This window comes from Antennarius striatus, chromosome 18 (assembly GCF_040054535.1).
Source record: "Antennarius striatus isolate MH-2024 chromosome 18, ASM4005453v1, whole genome shotgun sequence".
NCBI classification, from domain to species: domain Eukaryota; kingdom Metazoa; phylum Chordata; class Actinopteri; order Lophiiformes; family Antennariidae; genus Antennarius; species Antennarius striatus.
The window spans coordinates 5,156,920-5,179,631 of record NC_090793.1 but is presented as its reverse complement, the minus strand read 5'-3'; the positions used below and the strand labels follow the sequence as shown (position 1 = coordinate 5,179,631).

At 44.7% G+C, this 22,712-nt stretch overlaps 2 protein-coding genes across 7 annotated transcripts in view; one reads left to right on the top strand and one right to left on the bottom strand.

Moving 5' to 3' along the window:
- The window catches only part of fam110b (family with sequence similarity 110 member B), a 51,111-nt gene that overhangs the window by 10,992 nt on the left and 17,407 nt on the right, over nucleotides 1-22,712 (top strand). The window contains exons 3-6 of one of the 5 annotated variants that reach the window (XM_068339919.1): nucleotides 6,937-7,045; nucleotides 7,742-7,847; nucleotides 8,394-8,688; nucleotides 20,766-21,166. In XM_068339919.1, the coding sequence (XP_068196020.1) occupies nucleotides 21,000-21,166 (167 nt within the window). In that variant the 5' untranslated portion in view covers nucleotides 6,937-7,045; nucleotides 7,742-7,847; nucleotides 8,394-8,688; nucleotides 20,766-20,999. Of the gene's footprint in view, nucleotides 1-1,942; nucleotides 7,046-7,741; nucleotides 7,848-8,393; nucleotides 8,863-20,765; nucleotides 21,167-22,712 lie in introns of those variants that run through there. The other 4 variants (XM_068339920.1, XM_068339918.1, XM_068339921.1 and 1 more) reach the window with 4 other exon arrangements.
- On the bottom strand, nucleotides 11,450-14,326 carry LOC137611815 (piggyBac transposable element-derived protein 4-like). 2 transcript variants are annotated; one of them, XM_068339916.1, is made up of 3 exons: nucleotides 13,716-14,326; nucleotides 12,893-13,416; nucleotides 12,421-12,530 (listed from the first exon to the last, which is right to left on the bottom strand). In XM_068339916.1, exons 1-3 carry the CDS (start codon nucleotides 14,089-14,091, stop codon nucleotides 12,474-12,476), a joined length of 957 nt encoding a protein of 318 aa, XP_068196017.1. In that variant the 5' UTR covers nucleotides 14,092-14,326; the 3' UTR covers nucleotides 12,421-12,473. The 2 variants fall into 2 exon arrangements, with proteins under 2 accessions (XP_068196016.1, XP_068196017.1); XM_068339915.1 differs by having other exon boundaries at nucleotides 11,450-13,416.

Sequence of the window (22,712 nt, the reverse complement as noted above, 5' to 3'; positions counted from 1 at the left end):
CTTAAGACAAAACTAATGAATAATTCAGCTAACATTTTAAAGTGAAACATTACAGAAATCACAGTGCAAAAATAACATTCAAAATATAAAACATTCTTTTTTAGTTTAATCCGTCTATTTCCTACAATACCTCGTCAGGGCTGCTGGTGCCTGGAGCCATTCCCAGTTGTCCTTTGGACTGTAGGAAAAGGCCCGACACCAAAACTCTATTTTTATTAGCTAATGCGGTAGCCATTCAAGTCTTACTAATTTCCCGAAAAAAATAAAATAAAAATCTACCACTGTGTGCTGATGGTGCTCCATGTATGGTGGGGAAAAAAGGATTTGTGGAGCTTCTTTATGAATATGAAAATAGAGCCATCCTAAGGTTTCTTTGCATTCTACATCAGGAGGTGCTTTGTGCTCAAATGTGTGGTGGGCAGCATAATGAGGTGATGTTCCTGGTCATTTGGGTGGTCAATGTTATTGTTGCCTGAGCTTCAAATGATCACCAGTTTAAAACACTGCTGGATGAAGTTGGGAATAACTATCTGTCTGCTTTTGCACACCAACGTGCAAAAGAAGATGGGGATAATTGTTCCCACCTTTTAGCAATGTGAAATTCAGACTTATTAAAATAAAAGACATCTAGCATCCTGAGCTAGCAAACACTGAGTGGCTCCAGAAGTTTTGTTGTCTCATGGACATGATTGAACATGTGAACCAACTCAATGTGAAATTTCAAGGCATTGCAAATACGATCTTAACCATTCACAAGCAGAATTGGCATTTGAGAAAAAATCTAGAACTCTTTATTGTGGATGTTGAAACAAGTTGTTTGCTACAACACATGTGCACAGCAAGTGACCCCAATCAACCTTTGGATCTCCAGTAGCGAGCTGGGTTCACATCTGTTCTCCTGTGGTCATTCAAAGCACAGAATTTTAGATGTGCATTCAAATGTGCATCCAAATGTAGCTGCAAGAGTGCACAAGCCAGTGTCTTACTGTGCCGGTCACAAACCCGAATAAATACAGAGGGTTGTGTCAGGAAGGGCATATTAGGAGAGGTGGCAAGGTGGTAGAATTTTTGACTGGGTTGTTCAACAGGATCTTAGATAGTGAGAAGATGCCTGAGGGATGGAGGATAAGTGTGCTAGTGCCCATTTTTAACAACAAGGGAGATGTGCAGAATTCTGGCAACTACAGAGGAATTGAGCGGATTATCCATACAATGAAGTTATGGGAAAGAGTAGATGAAGCTAGACTAAGGGCAGAAGTGAGCATTTGGCGACCCCTGTAAGGAAAAGCCGAAAGGAGAAGAAGATTCATCTTTTTAAATTCATCGCTCATTAGCACAGTGTGCAGTGGTGTCTGTCTGAGATTTTGAGATACAAGTTGCTGACCTGAAGGCCTCAGACGTGTAGGTGAATAAGTTCAAGTCAATGAATGAAGATTTACAAAGACATAATACATGACAGCAAGCAGAACCGGCAGTCAAACAGAAGTGGACAGAAATGACAAAATCTTCCACCAGCAGACCAGCTGATTGTAAAAACTTGGGAAGCATTTTTGTCACATACCACACACTGCAGCATGTGAGTATTGCTGTATTGACTAAGTTTGTCTCTAAATATTCATGTGAGCTGTCATTCTTACATTTAAAAACTTCAACACCAACCTACAATCAAGTTAAATGGATGAAAGCCTAGATGACTGCATGAAGCTTAACCTCGCCATATATTAACAAGAATACAAAGCCGATTAGCAAAATCATGTAGCACCAGCAGTCACATTAATGGTAAGAAGTATTATATTTTATCATGGGATTGCATCTGTATATTATTAAAAATGATAAATTCCTAGACTTGTATATGAAAATTTAGGTAAAAATTCTTGCATTTAGTAGTATTCAGGTTAAAAATATTATATGGCTGTTACAGAAATACATTTAAATATATGTGATTTCCACGACTCCCTCAGCCAAAAAGGTTCCCGATCTCTGACCTAGAGGCGTTCCGTGTGGTAGGAGCATTACCCATACTTACAAAGTACAAAAAAAGTAATCGAACAGGTGAAGTTTTTAATCACTTTGGTCTGAGGTGGAGGGGGGTCTGATTTTACTTGTCTCCCCTCTGGCATTAAGTTACCACTTTATAGACATTTAGGTCACCAAATCAATAAAAAACAGAAACATACTACACCAAAAAAAACCAACAACTATCATTGAATTCAGTTCTTAAAACTTAACTTAAAATATCATTTAACTTGTCCCATTATGGGTCACCAAAGTATGTCATCAGCCTATCTTCTGAATCCTCCTCTCTAACACGAACTGCACTCATGTCTTCTCTCTCTACATCCATCTTCTTTTTGGTCTTCCTCTTGCCCTCTTGTCTGGTAGCTCCTTCCTCAACACCCTTTTAACAGTATACTCACAATCTATTCTCTGGACGTGTCCACACCATCGAAGTCTCCATCCGTCCATCCATCTTCCACCGCTTATCCGGAATCGGGTCGCAGGGGCAGCAGCTTCAACAGGGAGCCCCAAACTCCCCTTTCCCTGGCCACATCCACCAGCTCTGACTAGGCCAGTGTTTAGATATAATCCCTCCACCTGGTCCTGTGTCTGGCCCGAGGTCTCTTCCCAGCTGGACGTACCAGCTGGGAAGGAGGCATCTGCACCAGATGCCCATACCACCTCAGCTGACTCCCTTCCACCATCGAAGTCTGCTCTCTCTAACTTTGTCTCCACAACATCTCAACTTGGCTGTTTCTCCGATTAACTCATTTCTGATCCAATCCAAACTGGTTGCTCTAGAGAGAAGGTCAACATCTTCATTTCCGCCATCTCCAGCTCAGCCTCCTGTCTGCTTTTCAGTGGCACTGTCTCTAATCCGGACAGCATGGCTAGCCTCACCACTGTCTTGAGAACTTTGTCCTTCATTCTAGCAGAGACAGTTCTGTCATATAAGACACCTGACACTTTTCTCCACCCATCTAGCCTGCTTGGATACATTTCTTCACCTCCTTACCACACCCACCATTGCTCTGGCCCGTTAACCCCAAGTATTTAAAGTTCACCTTTGCTACATGTATTTCTTCTCCCCAGTAGTCAAGGTTTGATCAGTAGGACGAAAACTCCGGACCCGGTTTAGCAAAATACTGCATTTTATTCAATATTCTCGCAGTTACAGTGAAACACATGCTACCTGAAGAGCTCTTCACAGAGACATCTTTATGACTCTCTGCTCTGGAGAGGTCTGTCATAGGTGCTCTAATTATCTCCCCACACTCAGTAACAGAAAACTAATAAACCAGCTTAATATACTATAGCTTAAACTCTATTGCAAAGGATGTAATGATAGAGAAAGATTATCAACAGAATAAGAGCAAGCATTATGCATAAATTGATTGGCCAATCGAAGATCAAAATAAGCTACAGTAGTCCTTTAAATACACATAACTAATTCCCCAACTTATAAATCTAAAACACACAAAGAATGGACCAACCATACAAATTCTCCATTATGTGAGAGTGTGCGTGTGTGGGTGAGTGCTTGTATGGATGTGTGTGTATGTGAGAGTTACACTGACATTGTGGCAGGCCCGTGGTAAACTCCCATTACATTTCCCACCCCGTCAGCTAACTCGGAGCCTGGGTTCCAAGACAAATAATCAGCTACCACATTGGATGATCCTGATCTGTGCTTGACCTCAAACCTGTAAGGCTGAAGGGCCAGGTGCCATCTGTTGACACGATCATTGGCATCTTTAATTTGCAGCAGCCACCTCAGAGCCCTATGATCGGTCTCAACAGTAAACTGGCGCCCGAGAAGGTAATATCTGAGGCTCTCTAAAGCCCACTTAGGAGCCAGGCACTCTTCTATTACTGAATGCTGCATTTCATGGGCCTTTAACTTGCGGCTGATGAAAAGAACTGGCCTCTCTTGTCCTGACTCTCCCTGTGCTAATACAGCCCCAAGACCCACCTGAGAAGCATCAGTCTGTAAAACAAAGTCTTTTGAAAAGTCTGGACTTGCCAACACCGGGTGGCTACATATCACTTCTTTAAGCCTGTAGAATGCCACCTCACACTCCTTGTTCCACCGGTCTTTTGTTTTGGTCAGTTCAGTCAATGGATAGGCAATGTCTGCAAAATCTGGCACAAACCGATGGTACCAGCCAATGAGGCCCAGAAAGGACCTCACTGCCTTCCGTGTTTGAGGAACTAGACCAGGGGTCGGCAACCTTAAAGGTTCAAAGAGCCAAATTGAACCAAAAAAACTAAAATCAAACCTGTCGGGAGCCGCAAAAAATTATACGCTTTATATGAAGGCAACACAAGCTCTAAGTGTCTATATTAGCTATAAGCCTACTATCAAATTGATTAACTAGTCATAGTTAATGCATAATGAGATTCATTATTTTCCATGCATGCATTATTTTCCATGTTTACATACCTGCACAACAGCCTCTCTGTTCACTAGCGATCACATCACATGACTCCTCACGTTTAATTGATAATGCAGGAGTTGAATTAATGTCCTAGATTTGCTGATTGGTGATGTTGCGTCTTCTTTCCTTCACTGTCTTTGCAGAGAGAAGCAGGTCTAACTTTCTGTATTGTTTTGTTTTCATTATTTTAATGAGTCCTTCGTGTAATCACCACCTATTGGAGATATAATCAGGGGGACTGTGTGTGTGTTGGAACCACCTTATCCACAGCGGTAACTCCGGTCAGAGAGCAGGCACCACACAGGGAACAGCTGATTTCTGGCATTTAATCAGTAACTTGCAGCATGACAGACCATCATTTCATGAACAACTCTGTTTTGTAGTTCACCGGCGCTTCTCTGGTCCCGATTTCACCCCCTACCAGAAAAACCTGCCCCGCAGACAGGCCATACATACATAATATTACACATAATAAGGCTGAACAAACCCAAACAGGAACACACTTTTCTGGATTAATGATAATAACTACAGTATTCACATCGCTATTATTGACAGTCAATTAGCAGCCGGCATGGCTGGAGCGATTCACGTGACCAGACCAGACCAGCCTCACTAGCGCAGCTAGCACGATTAGCATGGCAATGGCACACTTTGTACCATTAACTGTTAGCTGAATTCGGACCATTAACTGAATTCGCTCCAGGACAGTGTCAAGGTGATGCAGGTGCTGCTTCCATGAGCGACTGTAAACAACCACATCATATAGGTATGCTGCTGCAAACTCCTCAAAGCCCCACAACAACTTGTCCATCATACGCTGGAATGTTGCTGGCGCCCCGTGAAGACCAATTGGAATGGTTGTGAATTGAAAGAGCCCAAATGGTGTCCTAAAGGCAGTGAGTGGTCTTGCTTCTTTGGCTAGCGGTACCTGCCAATAACCTTTGCTAAGGCCCAAAGTAGACAAGAATCTGGCAGGACCTAGCCGGTCCAGGAGGTCATCAATGCAAGGGAGGGGATAACAGTCAAAACGGGAAACCCTGTTTATTTTCCTGAAGTCCACACAAGGTCGCATGTCACCACTTTTCTTTGGTGCGAGCACCATAGGACTGCTCCAGGCACTCTCTGAGGGCACTATCACCCCTAACCGCAGCATAGCATCTACTTCCTCTTTTAAGGAGCCCAACAAACGTTCTGGAATACGATACATGTGTTGCTGGATTGGTGTGGGGTCCTGCAGATGGATGTTATGCTCCACCACTGAAGTCAGCCCTGGTTTCTTGGTGAACAGTCCAGGTCTATTTAACACCTGCTTTACCTCAGCCCTTCTCTCCTCCGACAGATGACTAAGGTTTGGCTTGGACTCTTCCTCTTTATCAGAGGGAAGACATCCCTCTGTGATTTCTTCATCCTCCACTTTGCATACCAGCCCAACAGTCTGTTTTCTCTCTCTCCATGCCTGGAGGAGGTTCACGTGGAATATTTGATTGGCTCTCCCTCCATGTTAATTTGATTGGCTCTTTTGTCCATGTTAACTTCATAAGTAACAGGCCCCGCTTTATGTACCAATTCAAACGGGCCCTGCCACTTCGCGAGCAGCTTGTGTTCTGAGGAGGGCAGTAGCAATAACACCTTCTGGCCAGGTGCATACTCCCTGTCTCTGCTGTGGCGGTCATACCACCTTTTTTGGACTTTTTGGGATTCAGCCATGTTCTTTTTCACCATCACTGCATATTTCTTAATTTCCCTTTGGGGATTATAACAGTGTATTATAACACTGTATTGGGCTAATATTTCTCTCCCACGTTTCTTTCAGTACATCCAAGGGCCTTCTGACCACTTTTCCATATTAGAGTTCAAATGGGGAAAACCCAGTAGAAGCTTGTGGCACTTCTCTGTACACAAACAGGAGTTATGAAAGCCAGGCATCCCAGTCCTTTCCAGTTTCATTAACAAATCTTCTAAGCATTCGCTTGAGGGTCTGATTGAAACGCTCCACTAACCCGTCAGTTTGAGGATGATATGGAGTACTGCGCATTGCCTTAAAGGGGCCCTATTATGAAAAGCACACTTTTTCAGGTCTCTACATATACATAGTGGTCCTCCCTAATGCGACCAACTCCTAGAATCTGGTAAAAAAATGCTCCCTTCATCAATAGATATTTGGAGTTTTAGGAAGTCATGGCTCTGAATGACTCAAATCGATCATATTGCGCTAGAATAGCCATTCTTGACGTCAGACTAGACACTCTGTGCTATTGGACAGAATATTGGACGATATGGATTGGTTGACATTCCCAAGGGCATGGCCATCCTCAAGACGGAGTTCTTTGCGTCGGACATGAGGCAGCAGTCTGTTGATTTTACAAATCAACACCAGTGTTTATTTTTCATCCCATCCAATGAAGAACAGAAGAGACCGTGGTTGCATTTAATTTTTAATGGCAATGTGCTGGCTAAATCACCTGTACGTTTGTTTGTGTGTGGAACCACTTCACTCCAGCCTGTTTTAGCAATGAGGGTCAGTACAGAAGTGGCTTTGCCTGAGACTGATCCTCATTCAAAGATCACTCCCAACCATACCAGACCAAGGAACTGCACCCTGGTTACAGGTAAGTCTCACCACATTTAGCTTTTTTGCAGTTGTCTGTTAGCATGAGTGATCGAGTGCTATTAGGCTAATTAGATAGTACTGCTTTGTTTCGTGTTTGAGTGTGTGCGCGCTCCAACATGTGTGTGTGCTGGACCTATAGTATCTAGCAACAACGCACATAAGTTGGGCTCACATTTTCTTTTTTCATGTTGTCTGTTAGCATAAATGAAGTCATGTTATGCTAGGCTATGTAGGGAGGTGTCCTTTGTTTCGCGTTTGTGTATTGCGTGTGTGTGCGTGCACGCCCAATCACGTGTGTGCGTGCTGGACCTATAGTAGGTACAACACATATAAGTTGGTCTCATATTTTCTTATTGTTGGTTAGCATGAAGTCACGTTATGCAAGGCTATGTAAGCCAATGTGCTTTTTTCGCGTTTGCGTGTGTGCGTGCTGGCGCGCAGTATAAAGCTAAAACGCACGTAAATTGGTGTCATATTTTCTTTCCTATTATCTGTCAGCATAAATAAAGTCAATTTATACTAGGCTAAGTAGGGAGTTGTGCGTTGTTTTGTATTGTGTGTACGCGCGCACGTGTTAGAGTCGCTTGTTTGTTCGGCATCATAGCGACAACACACATAGGTCTGTCCTCCTTATCCAACATCAGAACATTGGTGTCCTGAAATTAGTGTCCCTCTTCCTTGTGCATCCATTCAGCCAACAGCTTCAAAGGACGTGGCGTGCCAAACTGACCCAGTGGACACTCATACTGTTGGTACACAGCTGTCCTTCAGGACTCTTCATTCCCACTATAGAAGTAAAGGTATGTACATGTCATATTCCATACAATATGTTTTAATAAAATTGGTTAAATAGACTAATTTTCTAAATATTTTTGTCTATAGGTGTTAGTGAGTGCACATGTGTTGATAGTAGTTCAGTAAAAAATAATATGGTTGTGTATTAGAATATTCCAGCAAGACAGTAAGTGAAGTGAAGAGTGTATACATTTTTTTGAGACAGATTCATGTTTGTCATGTGATATTGTTTTGGCTCCTTATTTTCGTTATGTTTGGTGTACCTCTCTACAAGATCCACTTTCCGAAGGCTTTTGAAGGGACAATGCAGAGTCAAACCTCACAAGACAGAGCCAACATTCTGTTACTGTTGAAATATTTTAATATTTCAAACAAACATGTTTTAAAATTCTGTTGGTAATTGCTCACAACAAAACACAGTAAAAAGTAACCACAAAAATAAATTAGTAGCAAGTACCAGGATGTATTTTGAACACAATTTTTCTAAATAAAGAAATGAATCAAACAATATCAATAACAGTAAAGATATATCATTGTGTTTTATTGAACAGGTTTTGTAGCTGACTTGTTGGACCTCATATGTGACAAAGTCTTGGTGGACCCCATGCCATACACAGATAAGATTTTGGCCATTCCTGTCCCAAAGGTTCTGTCTGCCCAGTATGGGCGTCCAGACAAGGAGGAGGTCATTGCCAGCTACATGACGAGGTTCAACTGAGACTCAGTCTAAATCCAGCGTAGTGGCCTTTGTCTTCAGGAAACTCTCGGCATGTGCGAAGGACCACACAGGCTTGAATGACAACCCAGATTCTGCGTCCTAAGTAGCCCCAGCACCAGCCAACAAAGGTGCGATAGGCCAGATGTCTGCACCGTCTACAGATAAAGGACACAAAATTATTTGTTTCACAATGTTTTCAATTCTGAGTATTACAACTGTTGTTGATTTCCTGATAGGATGGCCCTGTGCTCTCATTATTGTTATTGGATGTATTATTTTATGTAAATAAAAGCTTGTATATGTCAACAGAAATGGATTGTGAAAACCAAAAAATGTTCAACATGTCTTTTAATAAGACAAAAATCAAGGTGTCGCAAATACAATATATTAGACTTTGTTTTACCTATATTTGTCATGTGTTACTGCATTAATGAAGGTATGCCTGATCAAGCAAAATAAGACATAACTGTAGTTTTTATTCTGTGACATTTTTCAAAGAACGATTTACCGATGTATTGGTCTCAGACGTGAAGGGCCTTACAGCCCTCAGTACGTGACCGGCCATTTGTAGGGTGTAGACGTTTAGGCACACAGGCTGGAACTCAGGATGTTGAGTCATGCACGGAACCTCATCAACCTCCTGCAGACGGCTCCTAACCTACAGTGAAAAACATGGTGAAGGCTATTTGAATTTATAATTGTAAAAGTAGCCAAATAGAGACATAACTTTGTGGTTTAGCTGTGAGCATGCTACCTGGTATCTCCAAACAGCAGATGTTTTCTGCTTCTGTTTGCATCCGTTCAGTGTCCACAGGAACACCTGTACAATAAACAGAAGGTGAAGACTTCTCAAAATAGAGCAGATAAAGCCATCACTGCAATATGGCTACATCAATTCAGTATTAACCTGGTGTGATGGTGGCAAATGTTAGCTCCGTGTGTCTTGTCACAGAGGACTGCCTCAAATGTTTCGCAGCTTAGTAACGGGTTAAATCAATGTGATATAAAAATAAAGTAACTTAGCCGTGAGCAAAAGCCAGCATTGACCACATGGTAATAACTATCAGAACCACCATCAGACTTTACTGTCACTTATAGAAGTACAGGAACATTTTAGCAGTCAACACGTCCTTATATATACACAATACATAATAAGACAGATATGACATTATTACTGTGCGATAAGAGCCAGTAGAAAAAAAAGTAGCTACTGGACGATGCTCCGGTCCTGTGATGACGTAGGTTACAAAACAAAATAAAACACAGAATCAACTAAGTAACGTTCACACGTACTAAACATTCAGAAACGTCCTGCTGCAGCTGCACAGTTGGTGTTTCTTCAGGAGCCTCCGCTTCTGGGTCCGACTCAGGGTCATAAATGTACGGAGACACGATGGGGCCTCCGAACGCCATAATGATAACAAATGTAATGCCGGTCAGTGTCCCGTTAGCCTAACGCTCTCCTTCAGAGGGGTGTGACCCAGGTGAAGGAGGCGTTGACCAGCGGAGTGCATTAACATACTACAGCTGGAGGCCTGAAACGAATTGTTTTGTGAGTAGCTCAGATGGGCGATTTTGAATAGCTGATATTTAGGACCACAGATCACTTCAGGTCAAAATTTTTGGAATACAATCTAGTTGGACATCTGGCAGCTGAATGACATTAAGTTAAAAATACATAATATGGGACCTTTAATGCCCAAAAACTTGTAAGTGTGCTTTAACAATGTGGACATGAAATTTGTTCACTGGTCAGTGATTATCTCCCTAGGAATGCCCACTCGTGTATTGAGCTGTCCTAGTGCTTTAGCTACCTGCTTGGCTTTTATTGATCGAAGGAGAAGTGCTCCAAGGTAGCGAGTTGCATAGTCACAAATGACCAAGATAAACCGGTTTCCTGAACTGCTAGGTAGCAATGGGCCCACTATATCCATATCCAGGAGAATGGCTCATCTATCACTGGAAGTTGACATAAAGGTGCTCTGTCTGATACTCTAATGCCAGCAGTGACCTGGCACTCAGGACAGGAGCTACAAAACCCTGCAACCTCCTGTTTAATGCCTCGCCAGAAAAACCTTTGCTGAATGCGTGCGTAGGTCTTTTTTCGTCCTAAATGCCCCGCCATAGGAATACTGTGGCCCAGCTCCGTCACTTTTGATCTAAACTGTTTGGGAACCACCACTTGCTTTCCTTCTCCTATTTTATACAGTCGCTGATTTGTCACTGCAAACTCCTTCTTCGTCCCAGCTTCCAAACCCTTCTCAGCTCTGTCAAACAGTCCAGCCAAACTGCAATCCTCCCTCTGAAGCTACACAAAACCCTTTCGTAGTGACTGCTCAGATGGCAGTAGTGTTTCTAACTTCCTTGCTGTCCCCATCTGCTTAGCCTCCCTGCGTTGATGCTTTGACTTTCGGCCTCTGCTGGGATTATCCTCTCCCTCAATACCAACATCCCAAAAAGGCAGCTCCTGCAACCATTGATCAGTACTAGTCTGCACCAAACCCTTGGCCTGGCTGCGTGTCACTACCATACTCTGATGCTGTGCTGCCCTCAATAGCTCAGCCACCATGGGAATATCAGTTCCCAGCACAACATCATATGGAAGCCCTCCAACCACGCCAACCTGAAGCCTTAACTTCTCACCCTGCACTGTCAACATAATTTCAGCTGTTGAATATGGTCTCACATCCCCATGCACACACTCAATTTGCACAACTGAACCACACTCATGAATACCAACGACCCCCCCTTTAACTCATTGACTGCCAGACACTTTCAGCGCGGACAGCTCCCCAGTGCCAGAGATTTTGAGCATTTTCACTGAATTTTGAAGGCCCACCAAATATTCATTTTTTAGGCTACATAAATATTCCACATATCACCCGAAACTTTAGACTGTCTTCTTTCATCAGAAAAAAAAATTTTGTTTCTAGCATCTATGTGTGTTTAGTTATTGCCCGTAGAACACAGGGTGGTTTCAGCAAAAACAGCTGATTTTGACCAGAAAACGGAGATAATGACGTTTTACTGCAGAGAAGCAAATTCAAGCAAAACTCCAACATCAAACTTCTGAAAATACTTTTACTTATTGAAACAATGCAAACAACATTATAAAAAACATTTTTGATGAACAAATGATTTTATAACAATTTTGAAAATTAGACAAAACATAACAAAGTACATTCATCTCACTGTCAACTGTCAGAACCATTTACAGGTGAGTGTGTGTGGGTGTAATCAATTATATTTCTTTTGAGTGTGATAAACAGTGAAGCATTCTCCTGCATGCAGGGGAATACGACATGCCTTGCACCACATCCTGGTCTCACTCCTCCCACCCCTTCTAGCACACACCCGACATTTCCTTGAGGGATGTGCTTTCTTTGTGGTGGCCCTCAAACGTTCCAGCTTGTGCCTGGACATCAGGCCATCGAGTCTGCCTTCTGGGTCTCTGTTTCTGACTGACCTGGTTTGCAGCACGTCTTCGACCTCCATCTCCTCGCCTTCGTCATGTGACACGTACCCCTTTTCAGTCCAGGACCTGGCAATATCCTTCATGAAATCAAGGTGCGATTTCTTGATCCCTGGGTTCCTGGACCTGAACAACACATAGGCGTTGTACACACAAATCTGAAACAAATAGGCGACAAACTTTTTTGTCCAGTTTTGAGTTTTCCTGATGAAGGGGTAGTACGCAATGTTCTGGTCTAGTTTGTCCACCCCATTCATGCAGGAATTGTACTGAACCACACACTCCGGTTTGAGCTGTGCCACTTTTTCCCGCTGACCCTTCTGCCACACCTCCACCCTCTGCATCCTGTCGTTGTGGCAGGTTGTTATCATCCGCACCAGGCGCTTGTCCTGCCAGGCCAAGACCAGTACCCGGCCGTTGTGTCGCACCACCTTCCCCTCCTCACCCAAGTCTGTCTTTGACGGCTCCCTGATGATCTGTGGTTCGCCACGGTTTTTCCTGAGGGTTCCACAAACATTGGTCTTTTTTTTACACAACTGCTCACACAGTTTTACAGAATTATAAAAATTGTCCATGAATATTGTGTACCCCTGCTCGGTCAGGCGGTCAAGGAGGGAGAACACAATGTCTGGGAGTGTGCTCGGCTGGCCAACATAAGGCAACATATTGTAACAATAGCCAGTCCGCGAGTCACACAAAATATAAGATTTTATGCCATATTTGACTGGCTTCTGAGGGTTGTAAACCCTGAAGTTCAGGCGTCCACGCCACTGCAACATCCCCTCATCAATGCAAATGTTTTCATGGGGCTGATACAGCTCTTTGAATTTGGAAATAATTGAATCAAGGACAGGACGCACTTTATAAAGTTTATCTCCAGCATCCTGTGAGGCATTGTCATTGAAGTGGAGAAACTTCCCAATTAGCTGGAACCTGTTGCGTGGCATGGTGTTGTTGAAGTATGGAATGGCTTCCATTGGATCCTCACTCCAGTACATGCTGACGCTGGGCTTCTTTATGTAGCCGGTGAGGAACGTAAGACCCAAGTACTTTTTGAGCTCTGGAACGTTCACCGGTTTCCACACCCTCTCTCTGGAGTGTGGCAGAGCTTCAGGATGTGCCAGTATAAACTGCCGTGCATACAGGTTGGTCTGAGACACAATGTGACCCAGCAGCTCGTCAGTCAGAAACAGCTGCATGAAGTCAACCGGCTGGTCTGAATCCAGGTCTGCAGCCGCATTCTGGGGACCAGGGGTTGCCACGAATGGGAACTTAGTGGGTTCCCAGCCATCATGACCCCAAACACCTGCATCCACCTCCAGTGATTGGCGTCTCCTCGCACCTCTCCCTCTAGCAGGTGCACGTCCTCTACTCGCGTTAGGGACTGTAAAATATAGAAATATACAATTTTACACTATATATATATATGCATGCTTGAAATAAGTAGGATATCATTTTACACAACATATATATATATTATATACACACATGCCTGAAATAAGTACCATTCTACAAAACACACACACACACACACACATATTATACATATATACACACACTTGCCTGAAATAAGTACCATTCTACACAAAAGAGTAATACATTCATGGATGGGGAACAACTTATGCGGGATGGAGGGCCGACACGTGATTTTTACATCATGTAACAAAGTAGCAAAATAGTTACCTTTGCTCCTCAGATCCTCCGTGGGCTCCCCCAGGTCTGGGGAGGACTCCCTGCTGCTTTCTGACGGAATCCAGTCGGATGACGAGTCCGGGTCCGGTTCAGAGTCAGAACTGTCACCGGACAGACGCAGCGGAGAACCCTCCGCAGCGGCGCTCCCACGTGGGACGCCGCCGAACTGCGGGGGGGCCCCGCTACAACCCGCCACGCTTTCCTCGCCTCCGATCCGGTCTTCAACCTCCTTGGGTGCATCTCTTGCCCCCCGATCCTTACCGCTGTCGCTCATTTTCACAGCAGCTACACTGCCAGACAAGCTCTGTGCCAGTGTGAGCTGCTTGAACCTGCCTCCTCCACATGCTTTCGCCTTGCGCTTCGCCATTTTGCTCTCCACTACTGCCCCAACACCGACGCTTCTTCGTCGTTTTATCTGGTGATCTAGGGTGTGAAACACTGCCCCCGACCGGAATACATGGAATACAAGGCTGAAAATCACACAGAATGTGCGAAACGCTTTGATCTAACGTTCCCTATAAAAAACGCCTAAGACGAAATATGACGTCTTTGGCACTCAACGTTTGGATTCTATAAGACGAAATATGACGTCTTTGGCACTCTGTGAGTTAATCAGTGTTTGTGTGCTTCCAGTATCAATCAAAGCCCTGCATGGTTTATCATTAACCTCAACATTACACAACCGCTCTTTCTGACGAGGTAAGGGGACTTTAGGTATGCTGCAAAAATTAGCCTTACTTTTACATAACATGCAGTGAGCTGCTTTATGACCCGACTTCCCGCATGAATAATATCGGATCTCTTTTTTATCATTATGAAATGTGTGTAAATTATTTTTGTTTGTGTGGTCTCTGCTATCCTTACGCAGTGCTTCAGTATGCATCCCAAACTTATTGGGTCTAGCAGAACCACCATCAGCTGCGTTATGGAGGGTCCCTGGATCCTGACGCGCTGACATGTAGATTTCGACCAGCCGGGCGATGTCACTCGTGAACTTCGGATCTCTTTCCGGTACCCACACTCTTATCTCCGGTGCAAGCATGTGCAGGAACTGCTCCATAAGAACCACATCAATCACAGTCTCTACTGTATGTTCCTCCGGAGTAGTCCACCTCCTAGCCATCTCTCGAAGACGCACGCACAGTTCACGTGGAGATTCGCCAGTTTTCACCTTCGCATCTCTGAAGCGACAGCGGTAAGTGTCTCTATTTCATACTTGGCCAGAACTGCTTGTTTTACCTGGTCATAATTGTGAACAGAGGCAATGTCCACAGCCACATAAGCTTGTCTAGCCTTTCCGGTGAGTAGACTGATCAGCTGAGTAGCCCAGTCGGTTCTTGGCAAACCACAGGTTACAGCCATTCTTTCAGTTGCCAAATAAACTTCAATCTCATCGGCTTCCGTTAGTTTTGGTAGTGAGAGTACAGGACGGAACGTAACCGGTACTCCACCTTGAGGTACCTGATTGGTTGGGAGAGCCGAGCCCTCTTCCGTCACCTACAGCATGAATGACGTAGGAATCGAGCCTCCGCTGACAGCCCCTCCCACAGCATCATGATGATTCTCTCTCGACACAGCTGTGTTGTATTGGCGTTCCATCAGTGTCTTTTCCAAAACTTTCAAACGAGCTTCCCGTTTCTCCTCCCGTTGCTCACTTTGTCTGATTGTCCGTTTTAACAGTTCCGCCAACTCTAACATCATGAGCTTGCTCATGCTGCTCCGGCAGTTCTGCTTTCGCGGCACCCTTTGGTCTGTTCCTCCGCGACTTCTCCAGTCCACTCCATAACAGCTCATGTATTTGTTCACCTTGCTCCACCGCCACTCACACTGCCCTGCGCATTTTTGCTCCTGGGTCCGTCATTGACAGCGTATTCCCACCCTTGTGCTCCATCGTGTCTGTGCGTTTGTCTGTTGCGCACCGTCGTTCCCAAAACCGCTGCCAGTACTTGTCTAGGTTCAATCAGTAGGACGGAAACTCCGGACCCCGGTTTAGCAAAATACTGCATTTTATTCAATATTCTCACAGTTACAGTGAAAAACAGGCTACCTGAAGAGCTCCTCACGGAGACGTCTTCCTGACTCACCTCTCTGCTCTGGAGAGGTCTCTCACACCTGAGCCATACCTGCCTACTTATAGTTTCCCCACAGGTGCTCTAATTATCTCCCCACAATCAGTAACAGAAAACTAATCTTCTTCTTTTCCCTTCAGCTTTTCCCTTTAGGGGTCACCACAGCGAATCGATGTAGCCACCTTTGTGTGTGAGCGTGTGTGGTTTGTGATCAGGCTACGGTAGCAGTGTGTGGTAACGATCTGGATCAGAGCAACACACAGAAAGTTCCTCATAATCTGTGGAATTCAGCTATCAATGGGCTACTAATTAGTTAGCAGTCGGTGTGTGTGTGTCCATCCGAGGCTCTCCCCAGCATCACATCGAACACATAACCAGTTACACATTAGTTACTAATTCAGAACAATTGTCTGTTTTTTGGCGAATGAAAGCAGCTTTAGCTCTTGTAAGTGATCAGAGAGCTGCGTGTATCCACACACACACACACACACACGCACACACACACACACACACACACACACACACACACACACACACACACACACACACAAATACAAGAGAAAAACTTGATCTTACCAGTAAAATCCCATGTTTCATTAGTTTGCGTTAGCTTAGCTCCCTTGTTATCCACGAGCTCACGTTGTCCATAACGATTTTCAGTAAACAAAGTGTAATTATCTCACTGGCCGGCCTGATCATGTTTACACAATGATTCACGAGTCTTTGTTCAGCAAAGGCTGAGGAAGCAGGTCCATGCTTAGCACTGAAAAATCAACTGTTATATCATGAAAAACAACAGTGCAAAACACGAGAATTAGAGTGAAATAAGTAGCAGTGACTTACTGAAAGTTAAAAAAGATGCAAGCAATGGCGATCGATCCGTAATGCAGGCGCGTTTGAGTGGTAAACAAACGAACGTGAACGCACGAGGGAGGGCAGTGTTGATTGGTCAGCTCAGAGGGGGGAGGGGGGAGGAGAGACGGAGCTGAGAGCTAAGCCCTATTAAAACAGACCTTCACAGAGCAGAGGAGGATTTATCAATATTCAATGAAAGATACTGAGGACCACGGATCACTTTGAGGCAAGACATTTCAAATACAGTGTAGTTGGATGTATGGCAGCTGAATGACATCAATTAAAAAAAGCATAATATGGGACCTTTAAGCCAGCCACCTCCAATCCTGACACAATATGGCTCTGCTCGTCACCTTTTCCTGGCCCATGGTCTGCAAAAGAATACGCTCTTTCTTTCTTCCGAGGCCAAGCTTGTGCATCAGTGCCTCTGTGCAGAATACTGCTGTACTTCCCTGATTCAAAAAAGCATGAGTGGTAACAGTTTTACTGCCCTTTTTCGACTTAACTTGTACAAGAACTGGAAAGTTTACAATCATGATCACCAGCTCCATTGAGACCACATGACACAAGGGTGCTCTCCACTGTTATTTCTAACTTCCCTTTTGCTTGTTCAGAGTCCTTTAACTTTTCCTTTGGAGGAATATTAATAATATTTGGATGTAGAAGACCAAAGTTCTTGCTCTGAAGATAGCGAAAGAAGTGTCTCTTAGGCAAACTGTGTGCTTGAGAAAGTTGATAAAGGATGCAAAAATTTCTATGTATAGCAGGGGTCTCCAAACTTTTTCCTGTAAGGGTACATAAACATAACTTTTCCCTTCTCTGATGGGGGGCCGGGGTCATTTTGTAACAGAAAAAGTGACGATTGCATGAGTACCTAAATGTAAACATTTATTGAGTTCCAGAACCAAATATTAATAACCCTCTGTTTATTATGTCATTATGTCATATGTTATGTCATAGAAGTCAATGAGACTGTCGGGCTTGAATTTGTCTTTCAGAAATCAAGGTTCTGTAACTCGGCTAACTCAAACTGATAAGAAGTATGGGCTTCTTTGATGTCAGCAAAAAGGAATTCTAGAAAAGACAAATTATTTTTGTCTAGCATTTAGTTCACTGAATAGTACACGGAACTCTGCCTTCAGCATTTCCAGTGCTTCCACACACCTTTCAGCTGGGAACGGGATTGCTGAGTTCTGTGCAGAGAGGTTTTGGGTAGCAGGGAGATGGATGAAATTAAAGATTAAAGACACATTATTCATCCACACAATGGGGAAAATTATCTTTTCCACTCCAGTTTTGTAGACGCATATACAATATATATATATATATATATATATATATATGTGTTAGTCAGAGCACACACAAACATCGTATGCAGGCCCCTGAACAAGCACAACACACACTAGGGGCCTGTAGGCATGCAATTAATAACAATCAGTACAGGAGAGGTGGAGGGACGGGTCGTGACTTCGGGGTGCGCCCTAATGAGCAGTTTGTGAGGGGGACATCGCCTTGCTCAAGGGCGCCTCGGCAGTGGCTGGGAGGTGAGCTGACACCTCCCACTGTCAGTTCACACTCCGAAGATGTCTGGTGGGAGCGGGAATCGAACCGCCGATGGCTGGGTGATGTCTGGTCCCAAGGCGTCCGCTCTACCGCTGAGCCACTGCCGCCCCTGTTGTTGTTCCAAAACCTGGGCTAGTTTCACCTCAAATGCCTTTATGTATCCGCACATCCACACACATGTCTAATGAGTTTCTCCTGGCCTTGCAGCTGCAAGTCAAGAGTGTTCAGCATTTCCGTCACGTCTGTTAAAAATGCAAGGTGCCATTTCCATCCTGGATTGATCATAAGCAAGCCTTGGTTATTCAGTTAGTTGTTCAGTGTTTAGACAGTGGACCAAATGACCCAGCAGTGTTCAGAGAGAAAAGAAGGGAAAATGACTCTGTGGCATTGTCCATCATCTTTATAGTGGACTCCCTCGTTTGTCTATTGTCCAAAAATGCAGCAGCTTCTGCGGGGTGTTAAAGTCATGCCTAGACCCCTCGGCCATTACACTGAGTTTAATGGCCAAGTGAGATTCCAGTTCAATACAGGTCGGTAGCTTTCCTCTGCGGGAATTCTCCAGCTGTCTCCTCATCGCAGTCATGTGGGGGAGGGTGGTAGTTTCTTCAGTGGAGGGGGAAGCGGAGGGAGAGTGTGGGGATCAGGATGTGTGAGGGAGACTGACGGCTGTGAGCGGAACCTGTTAAAGAAACCATTCAGCTTGTTGAATCTCTCCAAACTCTCTGATGGTTGCCTTTGTCTCCCTTTGCCACCTGTGAACTGCTTCATCCCCAACCACACATCCCTTCATATTGTTTAGCTGGAATTTGGCCTCCAGCTTCCTTCTGCAGCTGTCTTTACACCCTCTCAGTTTCTCCCTGACTCTCCCCAAATCCCTTTGGTCACCAGACCTGAAAGCCCTCTACTTCTTATTAAGGAGTGCCTTCAGGTCGCTTGTAATCCACGACTTGTTGTTAGGGAACCAGTGTACTGTCCGAGTGTGTATGATGGTGTGCTCACAGAACCTGATGTATTCTGTGATGCAGAATACATATTGCGATGTGGTATGACACTTAGCTCATCACATGCTGGCTCTGGGACTAGCTCCACAACGTTGGTTCCTAGGACGCTTTTCTCCCTCTTCTGCACTTTATTCTTTTTTGAAAAACACTGTTTAACTCAGTTCAACATAGACCTGGCGTTGCATATTGCTCTCTGTGTTTGGACATGGTAATTGTAATCACGCCCAGACATTACACACAAGGCTCATTTACATCTGTCTGACTCTCTTCCTAAATGATTGCATTGACAAAGGGTGAGACAACTGTCACCTTCCCCATGAACTCACCAAACTTTAACTTCACCGTGTTAAGTGGCACTCTTGTCAAAAATCCTGCCTGGCAAGAGTGCAGTTACATCCAGAATCTCAGCAAGCAACATAAAGAGTTTCTTCAATAAAAACACTAATGGTGTGCTCCTAATCACTTAGGGGTTTCTATACTTTCTCTCTCTGATTACCATCACACGTTGGCTAGATGCTCATCTAAGTTTTGCCAACATGCTAAGCTGGACTGTCTGCTATTTAGTAACCTGTCTGACCAAAAGACTGTTGGGTCTCTGTCCTTAAATTCCGTAACATGCCTGCTAGTTGCTCTTCCTCAATGGAATTTCATTCAGTACAATTCTGTACTTACCTCAAACATCTCAAGAACAGCACACTTTATATTTTTATAAAATACTATTTCTATTGTGTCACCAGTGTCCACAGCTCAAGCCTTACCATCGAGAAATTGAGCACAGTATAGCGCCTACTCTTGCTGTGGCTGCATGTATGTACTCATGATTCTCTTAAATGCTGTTTGGTGATGTTCAATATCTTCATATCCATGATTTGATTGTATTTTTGGACCCGCCTACCCAGCAAATCTTACTAGCCCAAAGGTGGGGAACACAAGTCCCCAATAGGTTTTGTTTCTGCTTGGGTGCCTGCCTCTCTGCGAAATGCCCTATGGGGGTTCTAGGGTCAGCCACTACGCCCTCTCTCAGCTGCTGCTGTTCCTGGAGCTTGAATTGCTCAAGCTGTTGGAGCAGGGAGACTTTGTTGAATACCTTTCCAGCTCTCCTCCTGGTATCTACTGTCCTGGTTACAGGGTCTGTCTGCTGCTGCATCAGACCCTGTAACACTTTGTAGAGTTCAGTGAGATAATGGGGTTTGCTGGTAATAATTTTTTTTTTGTCTTGTAATATGCAGCCAAATTCGAGGATTTATTTCATAGTGAAATTAAATTTGGTCACTGTTAGTGAAACAAATAATGTATGGTAAATAAGAGTAAAGGAGGAAGGTACAAAGTACAGTCCAAAACAACAGTTTCTGAATAAAAATGTATAACATCCTGGGCAAAAATGCTCGTGCATATTATGCGTTTTTAAACAAACTTGTATTGTTGCATAATTATATTGACCTATTGTCTGACTTGAAGTCAAGTAAACTATTTTGTTAATTTTAACAAAAAAACAAAAAAGCTTGTTTAATTGTAACTGATGACATCTGCATTTTATTTTTAATTTGTCTCAGGTGGATCCTAACCCAAAGCGTCTCAGTGCTGTTGAAAGACTTGAAGCTGACAAAGCCAAGTATGTCAAGAGTCAGGAAGTTATCAATGCCAAACAGGAACCAATCAAACCACCAATACTTGTCAAACCTCCCGTTGGCCACAACCTCTTGTCCAAGAGAAAATCTGTGATTGGTACAGGAGGAAATGGAGGCGGTACACCTTTCGAAGCATCTAATAACAATGCCAAGTCAGACATGTGTGCAAGTAGCAGCAGCACTAAACGAGAGAATTTGAATCTGGAGATCCTCAAAAATCTCATCAACTCATCATCCTCTCCGGGAGCAAGATCTGAAGGAATAGGAGGAGGAGCTAAGAGTGCTGTGCTGTTGAGGTCATCAGCCAGGAGTTGGACACCATCAGGGTAAAGTCTTACACAAAACTGTTGTTTGCAATATTGTGTAAAGATTAAAGATTAAGATTAAATCCACTTCATTGACCCCAGTGGGGAAATTGTCGTTACACTCATCATGTGCATGTATATATATATATGTGTATATATATATATATATATATATATATATATATATATATATATATATATATATATATATATATATATATATATACACTTCCCATGGGCTCACCACCTGTGGGAGGGGCCATAGGGGTCGGGTGCATTGTGAGCTGGGCGGTGGCCGAAGGCAGGGACCTTGGCGATCCGATCCTCGGCTACAGAAGCTGGCTCTTGGGACGTGGAATGTCACCTCTCTGCCAGGGAAGGAGCCTGAGCTGGTGTGTGAGGTCGAGAAGTTCCGACTAGATATAGTCGGGCTCACCTCCACACACAGCTTGGGCTCTGGTACCAGCCCTCTCCAGAGGGGTTGGACTCTCTTCCACTCTGGAGTTGCCCATGGTGAGAGGCGCCGAGCAGGTGTGGGTATACTTATAGCCCCCCGGCTTGGCGCCTGTACATTGGGGTTCACCCCGGTGGACGAGAGGGTAGCCTCCCTCCGCCTTCGGGTGGGGGGCCGGGTCCTGACTGTTGTTTGTGCGTATGCACCAAACAGCAGTTCAGAGTACCCACCCTTTTTGGAGTCCTTGGAGGGGGTGCTGGAGAGCGCTCCCACTGGGGACTCGATTGTTCTGCTGGGGGACTTCGATGCTCACGTGGGCAATGACAGTGAGACCTGGAAGGGTGTGATTGGGAGGAACGGCCCCCCCGATCAGAACCCGAGTGGTGTTCAGTTATTGGACTTGTCACGGACTCTCCATAACGAACACCATTTTCAGACATAAGGGTGTCCATATGTGCACTTGGCACCAGGACACCCTAGGCCGCAGTTCGATGATCGACTTTGTGGTCGTGTCATTGGACTTGCGGCCGCATGTCTTGGACACTGTCAGAAGGAGTTTCAACTCCCACCTCCGGCAGAACTTCACTCACGTTCCGGGGGAGGCGGGGGACATGGAGTCTGAGTGGACCATATTCCGCGCCTCCATTGTCGAGGCGGCCGACCGCAGCTGCGGCCGTAAGGTGGTCGGTGCCTGTCGTGGCGGCAACCCCAGAACCCGTTGGTGGACATCAGCGGTAAGGGATGCCGTCAAGCTGAAGAAGGAGTCCTATCAGGCCTTTTTGGCCTTTGGGACTCCTGAAGCAGCTGATAGGTACCGGCTGGCCAAGCGGAATGCGGCTTTGGTGGTTCCTGAGGCAAAAACCCGGGCGTGGGAGGAGTTCGGTGAGGCCTTGGAGGACGACTTCAAGATGGCTTCGAAGAAATTCTGGTCCACCATCAGGCTTCTCAGGAGGGGGAAGCAGTGCAGCATCAACACTGTGTATAGTGCGGATGGGGCACTGCTGACCTCAACTCGGGACGTTGTGACTCGGTGGGGAGAATACTTCGAAGACCTCCTCAATCCCGCAGACACGCCTTCCCGTGAGGAAGCAGAGTCTGGGTTCTCTGAGGCGG